This window comes from Tachyglossus aculeatus, chromosome 21 (assembly GCF_015852505.1).
Source record: "Tachyglossus aculeatus isolate mTacAcu1 chromosome 21, mTacAcu1.pri, whole genome shotgun sequence".
Taxonomy (NCBI): Eukaryota; Metazoa; Chordata; class Mammalia; order Monotremata; family Tachyglossidae; genus Tachyglossus; species Tachyglossus aculeatus.
Genome location: NC_052086.1, coordinates 4,652,167 through 4,667,944, shown reverse-complemented (window position 1 = coordinate 4,667,944; position 15,778 = coordinate 4,652,167). Strand labels below are relative to the sequence as shown.

The following is a 15,778-nucleotide window of genomic DNA, read 5'->3' as shown; positions in this document are numbered from 1 at the left end:
TGATTGATCGACTCCGCTGGATGAACTGGAAATCAGAGTCTCTCCATTCCGTCAGCGGGCACATTGAGGGGATGTCTTGAACTGATCTCTCCCAGGCTCTTAGTACAGGGCTCCACATATCCTAAGTGCTCAATAAACACCACTGACTGGTGGATGGATTGATCGACAAAGGTGAAAACATGATGCGACCCCTGCCCTCATCAAATTTAAAATCCAATCGGGAAAAGCATGGCTCAAATATCACCTGTTTGGGTGCTTATAATTGCATGTGCCGAGAAGCAGCGTGGCCTAGAGGATAGAGCCCAGGCCTGTGATTCAGAAGGAGCTGGGTTCTAGTCCCAGCTCTGCCACTTGCCTGCTGTGTGACCTCAGCCACGTCACTTCCCTTCTCTGGGCCTCAGATCCCTCATCTGCAAAATGGGAATTAAGACCGTGAGCCCCAGGTGGGACAAAGATTGTGCCCAAACCGATTTGCTTGTATCCACGCACATAGTACGTGCTTAATAAATACCACAACTATTACTATTCTCTGGACCTCTGTTAACTCTGTAAAAAATGGGGATTAAGACTGTGAGCCCTATGTGGGACTGGGACTGTGTCCAACTTGATTTGCTTGTCTCCACCCCAGTGCTTAGAAGAGTGCTTGGCATACAGTAAGCACTTATATGCCACAATTATAATTACGATGATTATTCTCTATTATTATGTGCAACAGTGTGGATGGGCAACCAACATTCCGGATCTAAACCAAAGCTATGCCACAAACCATCGTCATAAAACACCCTTCCTTTCATTTGTACCCTTATGGGGCTATTTCTAGTAATATTTAGCCACACTCCTCCGACTCATCAGCCACTGCTAAACTCCTGGGGAGGTACAAATCTATCCGTCTCCCCTTGCCCAAACTCATTCATTCAGTCGTATTTATTGAGCGCTTATTGTGTGCAGAGCAGTGTACTAAGCACTCGGGAGAGTATAACAATAAACAGACACATCCCTTGACCACAATGAGTTTACAGTCCTAAGAGGGAGACAGACATGAATATAAGTAAATTACAGATATAAGACAAATACAAGGTTCCTATGGCACACTTATCTTCCGTCCACATGACCACAGGCTCCTCTTCGCAGAAGTGCCGTCTAAAAGACCATCTCTGAGGCGGGTGGCCAGGAGGAAAATCAGGATTATATAAGAACCTTTGCTGAGGCTAGTTCCATCATTGGATTAGATGCTTAGTAGAAAAACCACATCTAACCCAGTTTAAAAAGCTAGAAACAGAGACGCGACTTAGAATTAATCAAATAAATAGCGCGGGGAACAAAACTTTAAAAAGAACTTTCAGTTCCACAGCTCTTCGGCAATAAAATCTTGGGTCCACAGCCTTTATCCCTGTCCAATCTAGATCAACACAAAACTTCCACCCCGCCCCACCCCTTTTTTTCTTTTTTGATGGTATTTGTTAAGGACCTACAATGTGCCGGCACTGTTTTAAGCGCTGGGGTAGATACAAAGAAAACAGGTTAGACACAGTCCACGTCCCACATGGGGCTCACCGTCTTAACCCCCATTTTACAGATGAGGTCGCTGATGCCCATAGAAGCGAAGCGACTTGCCCACGGTCACACAGCGGACAAGAGGCGGGGCTGGGCCTAGAACCCAGGTCCTTCTGATTCCCAGGCCCGGGCTCTCTCCCCTAGACTACAACCCCCCCAGATTGCAAATCGGTGTGGCTGAATGTGGAGTATCAAACCGAAATTGTTGATCGGCAAACTCAATCACTGTTTTTAAGAGCTGGATGTATTAGTTCCGCTCATGGTACTTCACAGCGGGCCTTGGGGTGCTTTGGTCCGAGCCCACTCCTAGTAAGACCCGGTGAAGTGTTTGTTTGACGGTCCTGAGGACATCCTGTCTACTTTAGATAACTGCTGCCTAATGGAGGAGGCTTATGATTAGTGAAGTTGGCTATGTCACAGTAAACATCATTTTCATTCTCCATTCTGGGACTTTAAATAGCTTCCCTTTCAAGACAATGGCCTCCACAGGTATTGGTTCCATGCCAAGTATCCCTAACAGATACTTTCTAACAAGGCTGAAAAGCCCTGGACTAGAGTTTCTTTTTAAATGGTATTTCTTAAGCGCTTACTTTATGCCAGGAACTGCACTGAGCGCTGGGGTGGATACAAGCTAATCGGGTTGGACACAGTCCCTCTGAGGCCCAGAGAAGTGAAGTGACTTGCCAAAGGTCACACGGCAACCTGTATTCTAGACTGTGAACCCGTTGTTGGGAAGGGATTGTCTCTATTTGTTGCCGAATTGTACTTTCCAAACACTTAGAACAGTATGAGCTCTATAAATTTGACTGAATGAATGAATGAATGAATGACAAGTGGCGGAGCCGGAATTAGAACTCATGACCTTCTCACTCCCAGGCCCGTTCTCTATCCACTACGCCATGAAACAGTGTGGCTTCATAGAAAGAGCACAGAACTGGGAGTCAGTGGGCCTGGGTTCTCTTCCCAGCTCTGCCTCTTGGCTGCTGTGTGACCTTGGGCAAGTCATTTCACTTCTCTGGGCCTCAGTTACCTCACCTGCAAAATGGGGGATTAAGACTGTGAGCCCCATGTGGGTCAGAGACTGTGTCCAACCTGACTAATCTTTTATCTACCCCAGGCATCAGTACAGTGCCTGGCACATAAAAAGCTCTTAACAAATACCACTTACATTTTACAAAAGGGTGCTTCTTGTATTTTCACCCTTCCCTTAATCCCTTGGCACTTGTGCCTATAATCGTAATTTATTTATTTACATTAATGTCTGTGCCCCCCGCCGAGACTGTAAGCTTGTGGCAGGCAAGGAACGTCTCTACCAAATCTGTTACATTGTATTCTCCCAAGTGCTTAAAATAATAAATACCATCGATGGACTGTATCCGCGTGGGTTTTAAACCCGGCTCTGCCACTTGTCAGCTGTGTGACTTTGGGCAAGTCACTTAACTTCTCTGTGCCTCAGTTACCTGATCTGTAAAATGAAAATTACGACTGTGAGCCCCAAGTGGGACAACCTGCTAAACTTGTATCTCCCCCAGCGCTTAGAACAGTGCTTGGCACATAGCAAGCGCTTAAATATTATTATTATTATTGTTATTATTATTATTATTATTACAGTGGTGCACTAGTAGGCACTTAACAAATACCAGAAAAATGTAAAAAAACTATGTGACTTCTCATTTCCTGTACGATTTCCACACTGATGAGAATTACCAAATAATTACCAAGTATCTGACAAATTAAGAAGACTGTACAAAAAGAGAGTTCTAAAAGCCGGACAAGTGCTCTTGTTCCACCATTTAAGAATTGTGAAGAGGCAGCGTGGCCTAAGGGATAAAGCCCGGGCCTGGGAATCAGAAGGTTATACGTTCTAATCCCGGCTCTGTCACTTGGCTGCTGTGTGACCTGAGGCAAGTCACTTCACTTCTCTGGGCCTCAGTTCCCTCATCTGTAAAATGGGATTTAAGACTGTGAGCCCTACTGTGGGATAGGGACAATGTCCAACATGATTATCTTGTATCCACCCCACCGCATAGAACAGTGCCTGGCACATTGTAATTGCTTAAATGCCATTAAAAAAAAAAAAAAAAGAATATTCCAACCCTCTTGAAAGGCCACGGGTTTTCTTTGGCTGGTCATGAGAATTTAAAACTGTGGCATTTTTTTTTAAGTGCTTACAACATGTCATGCATCTTGGGCAAATCATTTCGCTTCTCTGGGCTTCCGAGTTCCCTCATCTGAAAAAATGGGGATTAAAACTGTGAGCCCCATGTGGGATTTTGATGCTGTCCAACCTAATTAGCTTCTACCTGCCTCAGCACTTAGTTCGGTGCCTGGAACACAGTAATGGATTAACAGATACCATCTAAAAGTAAACAAACAAAAAAAGCAGAGTACTAAGCACTGGGGTAGATACAAGATTATCAAATCCCAGTCTACACAATACGGAGAACAGTTACTGAATCTCCACTTTGCCAGTGAGGGAACTGAGACTTGCCCAAGGTAACGCAGCAGTTGAGTGGAGGAGCCAGGACTAGAATAATAATAATCGCGGTATTTGTTAAGTGCCCGGCCACTGTTCTAGGCTCTGGGGTAGATACAAGATAATCAGTACCCGGTCTACGTGGGGTTTCAAAGTCTTAATCCCCATTTTACAGATGTGTTCAGTTAAGTGCCTTGCCCGATGACACGGAGCAGACAAGTGATGGAGTCGGTATTAGAACTCAGGTCCTTCTAGCATCCCAGGCCCCGGGCTCTAACCATTAGGCGAACCAGGTCCTCTGACTCCCGGGCCCAGGATCTTTCCACTAGGCCACACTGCTTCTCTAAGAGAGTGATAAAGTACGTGCTTCCCTGGAACTTCTGCCCAAACGGACTCCGAAATGACACCCTCGGAGCCACAAGATCACAAGAGCCACGCAGCCCGAGAGATCATCGCCAAGCCCTTCTGCAAGATGAGTGATTCTGAATTCATCATGAGAACACAGCGAAGACTCATTCATTCAATCAAGCACGACTGATTGATCTCTACCAACCCCCCCATCTTTAAATTCATTCAATCGTATTTGTTGAGCACTTGCCATGTGCTCAACAAAGTAGTAAGCGCTTAACAAATGCCATCACTATTATTAGTAGGTGCAGAGCACTGTACTGAGTGCTTGGGAGAGGCCAAAATAACAATAAACAGACACATTCTCTGCCCACAGTGAGCATCAGTCCACTTCCTCCACTACTGTACACACAGCTCTCTTTGGTCCCACCGACTCAACTTATAGCTTTCGCCCCTCCTGTCTCCTCCTCCTCGTCTTCCTCCTCCTCATGCCAGAGCCCGTGCTTGGCACTCTGTCCCCCCCTCTGAATCCGACCCACCACAGCTCTCCCCACTATCAAAACCCTCCCGCGGGCTTTATCCGATCAACTCGAGAAGCAGCCTGGCATAGTGGCTACAGTCAGAGGGTCATGGGTTCTCATCCTGCCTCCGCCACTTGTCTGCTGTGTGACCTTGGGCAAGTCACTTCACTTCTCGGGGCCTCAGTTCCCTCATCTGCAAAACGGGGATGGAGACTGTTAGCCCTGTGTCCACCCCAGTGTTTAGTACAGTGCCTGGCACATAAGCGCGTAACAAATACCACAATCATTACCATTATTACTTGACTTCTCAGTTCCCTCATCTAATTAATGGGGATTGAGACTGTGAGCTCCACTTGGGACAGGGACTGTTTCCAACTTGATTTGTTCATATCTACCCCAGCACTCAGTACAGTGCCTGGCACACAGTAAGCGCTTAATGAATACCATTTTTTAAAACCCCAAAACTCCCTAGATCGTAACCTCCTTGTGGGCAGGGGATGTGGCAAATCGATCAGTGATATTTATTGAGCACTTACTGTGTGCAGAGCATTGTACCAAGTGCTTGGGAAAGTACAATACCACAGAGCAGTAGATGGGACGCCCGCTCACAAAGAGCTTACAGTCTCCAGGGGGGGCAGATGTTAAAATACATTACAGAGAGGGGAATTAGAGTATAAGAATTATTTACCTAAGTACTGTGGGGCTGGGCTGAGTCTCCAAGTGCTTAAGGAATACACAGCCCAGGGCATACTCGACACAGAGAGGGAGGCAGATTGTGGGGGGGGGGGGGGAATAAAACAGTGAGGAGCGGCGGCATGCCCTAGTGGAAAGAGCCTGGGCCTGGGAATCACAGGCCCTGGGTTCTAATCCTGGCTCTGCCTCTTGTCTGCTGCGTGACCTTAGGCAAGTTGCTTCACTTCTCTGTGACTCAGTTACCTCCTCTGTGAAATGGGGATTGAGACTGTGACCCTCACAGGGGACAGGGACTGGGTCCAACCTGATTCACCTGTATCCACCCCAGCGCTTCGTACAGTGTGTGGCGTATAGCATGTGCTTACCAAACATGATAAAAAGGGCGAAGGGAGATGGCTTGGTTGGGGAAGGCTTCCCATCCCTGTTGTACTTGGGACACTGTCTTCACACAGTAAGTGCTCAATGAGTGTTTGATTGATAGATTAACTCCCAACATCCCAATTCATCAACGACCTCTAGCACGCTCCATTCATCTCCCCGCCCTCACCGCCCTGCCTCTGTACTTATTTCTACACTTATGATCAATTGGGCCAGCTATGCATCAATTCTCATTACTTAAACTGTAAGTAGTTCTGGGTCTGTCATCAATGGTATTCGCTGAGCGTTTACTAGGGCGGAGGTACTGTACTATGCGTCCGGGAGAGGACAATGTAGTAGGGCTGGAGGGCATGCTTCCTGCCCACGACCAGCTCCATTTGAGTGGAAACTTCCCGTGGGCAAGGAACCCATCTCCTCATTCTGCGGCCTCATCCCATATGCTCAACAGAGTCTGTTGCCCAGAGTGGGTGCTCAGTAAATACCACTGCTATTAGCTGATAATTCTATAAAGTCATTATCTTTTAACTAGGCTACGGGCATCCGAGTGCACAATAAGGTCATTTACTTCATCCTAAATCGGCTTTAAGCTCCATTTTTCAAAGGCCGGCAGACGGCGAGCCTACCAACTGCCACCCAGTGGTTCAGTCAACGAGGCAAGATTTCTTTACGAGATAGCGTCAGTGGAACGGAACATTGTCGCACGATAACTGGCGACTGTTTCCATAAATCGACTCGAGCTACTGTAAAAAAAAAATAACAATAAAACCAAAACCCAGCACACGAGATAGATTTAAAATAGAGTGAAAGGCGGCAGTGATGTTCCAATTCTATGGGTCTAACTGAGTTCAGTTCTATACAGAAGCTGTAACTCAGGCTAGATATGCTACCCAAGCTGTGCAAAAAATTACGGAAAAAAAAACAAACATGGAGACCAAAAAAAAAAACACAAACAGTTGCTAAGCGAATTCATATTCAAAACCACATTCCAACTTGCCTGAATAGTGACAGAGGAGAAATCTTCATTTCTGAAGATATTTGCTTCAAGCCTTCAGAAGCTACACTTTCCACATGATTTTTTTTTCCCCACTTCTACAAATGGCAATAAAAATCTGTATGGCGCTTATTAGTTTTGTTTTGGAACCAAAACGTTACTGATGGACAAACACATTCTTACAGGGAAGTGGATATTCCAAAACACATGAAATATCATTTAAATAGAACATAAAAAGCAGAAGTCATCCAGTCCAAAACACCCAGAAAAAAAAAAAGATCAGCAGTACCTACTTTTCAGGAAAAAAAAATAGCTAAAATCAACTTAAAACATTAAGGTCTCTTCCTTAACAGTTTACGTACAAACGCCTACTTGTTTAGGTTTTTTGTGATTTTGTATGCGAGTGTGAGCGACAGGAAGCAGTTGCACCACAATTTGAGAAATGAGTAATTTGTCGGAATTCATACATCCCAGGCTCAAAGATGTGTTTAAAACAGTTCTTTAGTGTAAAAGTGTCTCAAAAAAAAAACCCACAAAAATTAAATGCACACTAAAGGTATACACATTCTAGAATTTTTCTAATGCACTGGTATATATCCTTGGGGGTTGGGTAGGGGGGAGGGAATCTCACCCAGTACAGTATTTTGTTATCAAATAGAACTGGCCTGACTTCTACTTTGGTAGCCAGCCTCACGATTCTCACAATTATTTGAGGTGGATCTCTGGAATGGTTTGGCAAAAACAGTCTAGTAACTCTTAATCATTGGGAAAAAAGAAAGAGAGAAAACTCCCAGTGATCGTTCAATCCCAAAATAGAAACAGTGCATCCTGTTATCAAGGAAACTGGAGTGAAGAAGAGCTATTTAGGTAAACTTTTTATATAGCACGTAAGCACGTTCAGGCTCGAGAAATCTCCAAGCAGCCTTTTTTGTCTTAAATGAACTCTAAAAACTACATTACATTCAGTGTGCAAAGGAATCAACTTTACGCTCCAAGTGCCAAGTTGCCCAAAATAAGGAATTCCTGCATTATTGTTTTTACGGCATTTGTTTTGAACAACTGAGGCCCCACGGCTGATTTTTTTCCGAACGCTAAAGCTCCGAAATGACCTAGGCTTACGCTTGAACAAATGTTCTACCGGCTCCGCGATACTTTCAGCACTTAGCCTTTCTCGAATCCTCTACTTTCTCGGCAAGAAACTGAGGCGGCCCAACGGCTCGGTAGTTTGAATTGGAAGCCTCTTTCTGCAGCACACTGCTACCCCTAACCTCTGTCAGAACGAAGCTTTCCTCCTGAACCTCTAGGGTGAAATACAACACAAATCTCCCTCTCATCCAGCCTCCCCATATCCTGTCAGAGCAAACATGTGGATCTTCTACCCGCCTCACAGCTGATCGCTACTGCAACCTCACCAAGAAATCAATCCATGGTCATTCCTACAACGGACAAGTCGATCGGCTCAATAGGAAGAAGGAAAAACAGAGAGAGGCTGGCGGGGGGGCAGAAATCTGGGTGAGATCCCCTTCATTCAATCGTATTTACTGAGCGCTTACTGTGTGCAGAACGCTGTACTTAGCGCTTGGGAGAGTACGATACAACAATAAACAGATCCTTTCTCTACCCGCATGCTCAATTCTCCCTGCTTGTCTGTCAATTCCCTTTGGCTTGTAGCTTCTGTCTCTGTAGTACTCTCCCAACAGTGTTCTGCTCCTAGTAAGTGCTCAGTAAGTTCCAGTGATTGATCAGTCTATACTTCACGCTGCTGCCCGGATCACCTTTGTGCAGGAACGCTCGGGGCATGTTACTCCCCTCCTCAAAAATCTCCAGTGGCTACCAGTCAACCTACGCATCAGGCAGAAACTCCTCACTCTCAGCTTCAAGGCTGTCCATCCCCTCGCCACCACCTACCTCACCTCCCTTCTTTCCTTCTCCAGCCCAGCCCGCACCCGCCGCTCCTCTGCCGCTAACCTCCTCACTGGGCCTCGTTCTCGCCCGTCCCACCGTCGACCCCCGGCCCACGTCCTCCCCCTGGCCCGGAATGCCCTCCCTCCGCACATCCGCCAAGCTTGCTCTCTTTTTCCCTTCAAAGCCCTACTGGGAGCTCACCTCCTCCAGGAGGCCTTCCCAGACTGAGCCCCCTCTTTCCTCTCCCCCTCCTCATCCCCCCACCCTACCTCCTTCCCCTCCCCACAGCACCTGTATATATGTTTGTACAGATTTTTTACTCTATTTATTTTACTTGTACATATTTACTATTCTATTTATTTTGTTAATGATGTGCATCTAGCTGTACTTCTATTCATTCTGATGACTTGACACCTGTCCACGTTTTGTTTTGTTGTCTGTCTCCCACCTCTAGACTGTGAGCCCGTTGTTGGATAGGGACCGTCTCCATACGTTGCCGACTTGTACTTCCCAAGCGCTTAGTACAGTGCTCTGCACACAGTACGTGCTCAATAAATACGATTGAATGAATCAGTTGGGGGTAGGGGGGAGGGAGAGAGGAGAAAAACATGGGTGGTGGAGGCAGAAGAGGAAAACATAATAACAATAATATTGGTATTTATTAAGCGCTTACTATGTGCCAAGCAGTGTTCTAAGCGCTGAATTTTAAGCACTTACACATGCATTTTAAGTTCTGGATTGGAAACGGTGGAATGATTTGTCCCCTCCCAACCGCTTAGTAAAGAGCTATGCACATAGTAAAGCACTCAATAAATACCACTGATAGATAACCTGGGGGGTGGGGGAGCAAAGGAGGAAAATCATGGATTTTAAGACTTGGGCTAGAAATGGTACCAACTCTGCCACTGTACTGTCCTCTCCCAGATGCTCAGTACAGCACTCTGCACACCACAAACCCTCCCGACTGATTGACCGCTTCATTGAAACGGAAGACCTCTGCCCTAGCTCTGGAGTTCAGGGACACTGTAAGCTGGCTGCAGAGTCAAGGAAGGTGTCCACGAACTTATCTCGTCCTCTCCCAAGCGCTCAGTACAGTGTTCTGCACACATTAAGTGCCAATCAATACGACTGACTGATTGAAGATAGGCCACCCTATAGCCCAAAAGGTGCAGGATCAGGAATAGGAGAGGAGCTGAATACCGTGTCAGACTTTGGTCCTTGAAACTATAGGCAGGATGGCTTGAAGCAAACACTGTCGATCTTTATTGCTGCATTGTGTACTTTCCCAAGCGCTTAGTACAGCGCTTTGCACACAGTAAGGGCTTAATAAATATGACCAAATGAATAAATGCAGCATCAGAGGAGGGCAGGGGTACATTAGATCTCTGAAGACCTGTGACCTCGGAGGGCTGGGTCTGTTTATTGTCCTCACCCCAGTGCTCAAGGCAGTGCTCTGCACACAGTGAGCGCTCAGTGAATACGATTGACTGACAAGGATGGAAACCGGTGAAGGTGAAAATGGGGAAGGGTTGGAGCACTTGAGGAGAGCACAAACCTGATTATCTATCTGTCTACCCCAGCACGGTGTCTGCCACATAGGAAACACCTAAACGAATACCACAATTGCTTTTCTCTCTGAATACCTGTGAACTTGGACGGGCTAGGGGCGGAAATAAGGTGGAAAGGAACAGAAACAGGCAAAGGTGAAAAATAGGGTGCTTTGGCGGGAGAGGCTGGGGCACGAGTTCTCTGAACACTGGTGAATTGGGGGGGCTGGAAGGGGGGAAAATCGAGAGGAACAGGTGAGGGTGAAAGTAGGGGTGCTGGGCACATCAGATCTGCACACAGTAAGGGCTCAATAAATACTTGATTTGCTTGTGTCCACCCCAGTGCCTGGCATACAGTAAGTGCTTTACAGATACCACAGTTATTATTAAATACGACCGAATGAATCTCTGAACACCGATGAACTCGGGGAACAGGGTGCGGTGGGGGTGGATGGAAAGGGATGAAGAGATGGAAGAGGGTGAAATTTGGGGTCTGGGGAAGGTAAGGCTGGAACATCAGACCTCTGGTGAGCTTGGGGGGAAATTGGGTGGAAAGGGATAGAAACAGGGGAGGGGGAAAACAGGGTGCTGGGGAGGGGGGAGGCTGGGGCATTTGAGGAAGGCACAATGGATCTCTGAATGACAGGGAACTTGGGGGGCTGGGGCGGAGGGGAGGTGGGGGAAAAGGGATGAAGTCAAGCAAGGGTGAAAGAAGGGGGCTTGGAGGTGGTCGGGGGGTGAGGGACGCTGGGGCAGCGGAAGAAGCCAGGGAGCAGTTAAGGAAACCGCATCAGACCTTTGAACCCCGTTCAACTTAGAGGGCAGAGACTGGAAAGGGGGTGGAAGCAGGTGAGGGGCAAAACGGGGCTGGGAGTGGGGGGAGGAGGGGGATTGGGGGCTGGAGGGGATGAAGGGAGGGGGCTGTTAATTCTGATGGCCTGGTGGGGAGGGGGAGTAGGTGGAGAAAGGAAGGGGGTAGGGAGGGAGGGGGTGAAAACAGTGGGCTGGGGGTCGCAGGAGGCTGGTGGGGAGGGGGAGAAGGTGGAAGGGGGTTCTAGGGGGAGGGGAGATGGAAGGAAGGGGGTGAAGACGGGGGAAGGGGGATCTGGCGGGAGGGGGACTAAGGAAGGGTGTGAAGACAGGGGACTGCGGTTGTAGGGGGCTGGTGGGGAAGGGGATGAAGGAAGGGTGTAAAGACAGGGGCTGGGAGTTGCAGGAGGTTGGTGGGGAGGGGATAAGGTGTAAGGGGGCTCTGGGGGGAGGAAAGAAGAAGGAAGGGGGTGAAGACGGGGGCTGGGGGTTGCAGGAGGCTAGTGGGGAGGGGGACAAGGTAGCAGGGGGCTCTGGGGGGAGGAGAAGAAGGAAGGGGGTAAAGACAGGGGGCTGGGGGTTTCAGGAGGCTGGTGGGGAGGGGGACAAGGTGGCAGGGGGCTCTGGGGGGGAGGAGAAGAAGGAAGGGGGTGAAGACAGGGGGCTGGGGGTTTCGTGACGCTGGTGGGGAGGGATGGAGGAGAGGGGTTTGGGGATGACCTGGTGTCGGGCAGGAGGATCTTCTTGCTGGCGCGGGCGGCGGGGGTGGCCTTGCTCTTCTCCATGGCCATCAGGTAGCTCACGTCGGCCAGCACCGCCTCCAGGTCCGCCATGTTGCCGCCCGCAACGGCCACCGCGCGACAGAGACACAGACACACAGAGACAGAGACACACAGAGAGACAGAGAGACGGGGCCCACCGAGGGACCACCGAGAGACACAGGCGCGGACGGCCGCCGCCAAGCCGCCGCCAAGCCGCCGCCGCCGGGGGGCGCCCTGCCCGCCTCCCACTGATGGGCCGATCGATGGATGGATGGATCGATCGATCGATTGGGGGGCGGGACAGGGGACGGGGACCCCGGCCGCGGGGCTTCAGCGGCGGCGGGACGAGGAGGAGGGGGAGGAGGAGGAGGGGGAGGAGGAGGAGCAGGAGGGGGGCGGCAGCATCCCGGGGGCAGGACCAGCCTGGCAGGAGCCTGTGGGTCGGGGGCTCCGGTCCTTGGGGAGGGCGGCACCAGGACCTGCAGGGCCGGCTGGGGCTGCCCCCGTGCCCCTCGGGACCCCCGGGACCCCCGGGACCCTTCCCGCCGCCGCCACCGCCGCCACCGGCTGCTGCACTTCCTTCTCTTTTCCCTCCCTCCGTCTGTCCTCGTCTTCGTCCTCCTCCCCCTCCTCCTCCCCCCGCGGCTGGGCGGGCCTCCGGGGGGCACGTGGGTGGGGGGCATTTGGGCACGGGGGGACGGTGGCCCCCGACCGGGCCCCCTAATCATCATCATTAGCACCATCAGAGCATTTAGTAAGCGCTTACTATGTGCCAGGCACTGGTGATGATAATAACGACGGCGTTTGTTAAGCTCTTACTATGTGCAAAGCACTGTTCCAAGCGCTGGGGAGGTTACAGGGTGACCAGGTTGTCCCACGGGGGGCTCATGCGGAGCCCCACGGGAGGAGCAGAGGAAAAGGGGGGCTCAGTCTGCTCAGGGGGTGGCATAACTCCAGACTGTGAGCCCACTGTTGGGTAGGGACCGTCTCTATAGGTTGCCAACTTGGACTTCCCAAGCGCTTAGTACAGTGCTCTGCACACAGTAAGCGCTCAATAAATACGAATGAATGAATGAATGAATGAATGAATGAATGAATGAATGAATAACTACCACGCGGGACTCGCAGTCTCCATCCCCATTTGACGGATGAGGGAACTGAGGCCCGGAGAAGTGAACTGACTTGTCCAGGATCACCCAGGAGACAAGAGGCGGAGCGAAGATTTGAACCTATGATCTCCGACTCTTCCAGATCCGGGCTCTAGCCACTACACCATGCCGCTTTTCTACTATAACAGTACGACAGACACATTCCCTGCCCACAACAACTTTAAAGTCTACAGGACTATGTGCAGAGCACTGTACTGTGCGTTTCAAAGCCGGGAGGGCTGTGTGAAGCTCACGGACACCGCACAAACAATCCTGGCTCGGTTCTCCGCCCTGGACCATTTCGGCTACTCCCCACCCTTTCTCCAGATGTAAGCTCGTTGTGGGCAGGGAATGTGTCCGTTATGTCGTTCGTCTGCCCTCTCCCAAGCGCTTAATACAGTGATCTGCACACAATAAGCCCGCTCAGTATATTCGATTGACTGATCATACTCAGGATCCAGTCAGCAGGCAGCACAGAGTCCCCCCGAAAGGGCAAGCGAGAGCGCAAGAACTGGAAGGAGGAGGAGCAGGGGAATCAATCAGTGGTATTTATTCTATTTATTTTATTTTGTTAGTATGTTTGGTTTTGTTCTCTGTCTCCCCCTTTTAGACTGTGAGCCCACTGTTGGGTAGGGACTGTCTCCATATGCTGCCAACTTGTACTTCCTAAGCGCTTAGTACAGTGCTCTGCACACAGTAAGCGCTCAATAAATACGATTGATTGATTGATTGATTGAGCGCTCACTGTGTGCAGAGCACTGTATTGAGCGCTTGGGAGATTCAACCCCACCCGCCACCACGGCCGAGGAAGGCACTGCTGCTGGAGGTGTAATGGATGTCAACACCGCTCTGTAAGAAGTGCAGAAGACCACACTCATCCGCAGTGGCCAAGCCGAAGCCCTAAACGTTCATTCATTCCATCGTATTTACTGTGCGCTTACTGTGTGCCAAGCAAATCCAACAATAAACAGACACACTCCTTGCCCACAAAGAGCTTACAGTCAAATGCTGTGTGCAGGGAATGTGTCTGCGTGTTGTTCTACTCTCCTCTCCCAAGCGCTTAGTACAGTGCTTTGCAAACAGTAAGGGCTCAATATATATTACTGAATGAATGAAATGCCAAACCGATCTCTGTGTCCTTGCTTCCAACAGTGATGAGCACACGTAGGTGAGTAGGTGAAGTTGGTTAAGACCCCGTATGCAGAGCACCAGATCAAAGAGATTAAGATGAACAACAACAAGACACTGGGAAGGCCTCTGCAAAAGCGGCAGAGAGGGGAAAACCCTGAAAACTTGTCATTTATTCATTCAATCGCATTTATTCGCTTACTGTGTGCAAAGCACTGGACTAAGCACTTGGGAGAGGACGCTACAACAATAAATGGTTACATTCCCTGCCCACAACGAGCTTTCAGTCTAGAGGAGGGGGGAGACGGACACCAATACTACAAATAAATACAATGACAGATGTGTACGTCAGTGTTGTGGGGCTGGGGAGGGGCGAGGGAGAGCAAAGGTGGAGCGGGTCAGGGCGACACAGAAGGGAGTGGGAGGTGAGGAAAAGTGGGGTTTAGTCTGGGAAGGCCTCTTGGAGGAGATGGGCCTTCAATAAGGCTTTGAAGAGGGGGAGAGTCACTGTCAGACTTGAGGAGGGACAGCATTCCTGACCAGCAGCAGGACGTGGGCCAGGGGTCGGCGGCGAGACCGAGGCCCGGTGAGAAGGTTAGGACTAGAGGAGCAAAGTGTGTGGGCTGGGTTGCTGAAGGAGAGAAACGACGTGAGGTAGAAGAGGGTAGGGCTTTAAAGCCGATGGTGAGGAGTTTCTTTTTGATGCGGTGTGGATGGACAACCACCGCTGGAGTTTTTTGAGGAGCGGGGTGACATGCCCTGAACGTTTCTGGAGAAAAATGATCCGGGCAGCAGAGTGAAGTACGGACTAGAGTGGGGAGAGACAGTTGGCAGTGGCAGCTAGGCAAGGTCCATGGCAAAGAATCTTGGGCCAAAGACGTTATTGAAGAATATTTCAAGTGCAGAAAATGAACCAATAAAACCTTGGCCTGATCAGCATTCCTTTTTCAGGGGGGCCGGTGGGGAGAAGGGTAGGGCAGTGGGAGTTTGGACACTATAATGATCATGACTTGCATCTGGTAAAACCAGGGAAGGCCTCCTGGAAGTGGGATTTCAGAAGGGGCTTTGCAGATGGAGGGCCGTAGTCTTGGTGCTTGGTACACGAGGGTGTTTCAGGAAAATCCCTCCAGACTGTAAGCTCGTTGTGGGTGGGGAATGTGTCTGTTTATTGTTGTATTGTCCTCTTCCAAGCACTTAGTACAGTGTTCTTCGTACAGTAAGCGCTTAATAAATACAATCGACTGAATGAGAGTACAATACAACAGTTCTCTACCCACAACAAGCTTACAGTCTAGAGGAAGAATGAGAATCATTCAGGGCCCAGTGTTCAACCTGAAATTAAACCCAACACGCATCTTTGTACTCAGATTTAGAAACTGCAGCTCAGAATGACTTTTTTTGTGGTATGTGTTAAGCGCTTACTGTGTATCAGGCACTGAACTAAACCCTGGATAGATACAAGCTAATCAGGTTGGACAAAGTCCACGTCCCACATGAGGCACACAGTCTTTATCCCCG

The 15,778-nt window shown here is 49.4% G+C and overlaps 1 protein-coding gene across 2 annotated transcripts in view; it reads right to left on the bottom strand.

The window, feature by feature from the left end:
- GRK3 (G protein-coupled receptor kinase 3) overlaps positions 1 to 12,195 on the bottom strand; it is a 151,243-nt gene extending 139,048 nt beyond the window's left edge. The window contains exon 1 of one of the 2 annotated variants that reach the window (XM_038763157.1): positions 11,944 to 12,195. In XM_038763157.1, coding sequence (XP_038619085.1) covers positions 11,944 to 12,056 — 113 coding nt within the window. In that variant the 5' untranslated portion in view covers positions 12,057 to 12,195. The remainder of the gene's footprint in view (positions 1 to 11,943) is intronic. The other variant, XM_038763158.1, reaches the window with a different exon arrangement.
- Between the last annotated feature and the right edge of the window lie 3,583 nt (positions 12,196 to 15,778).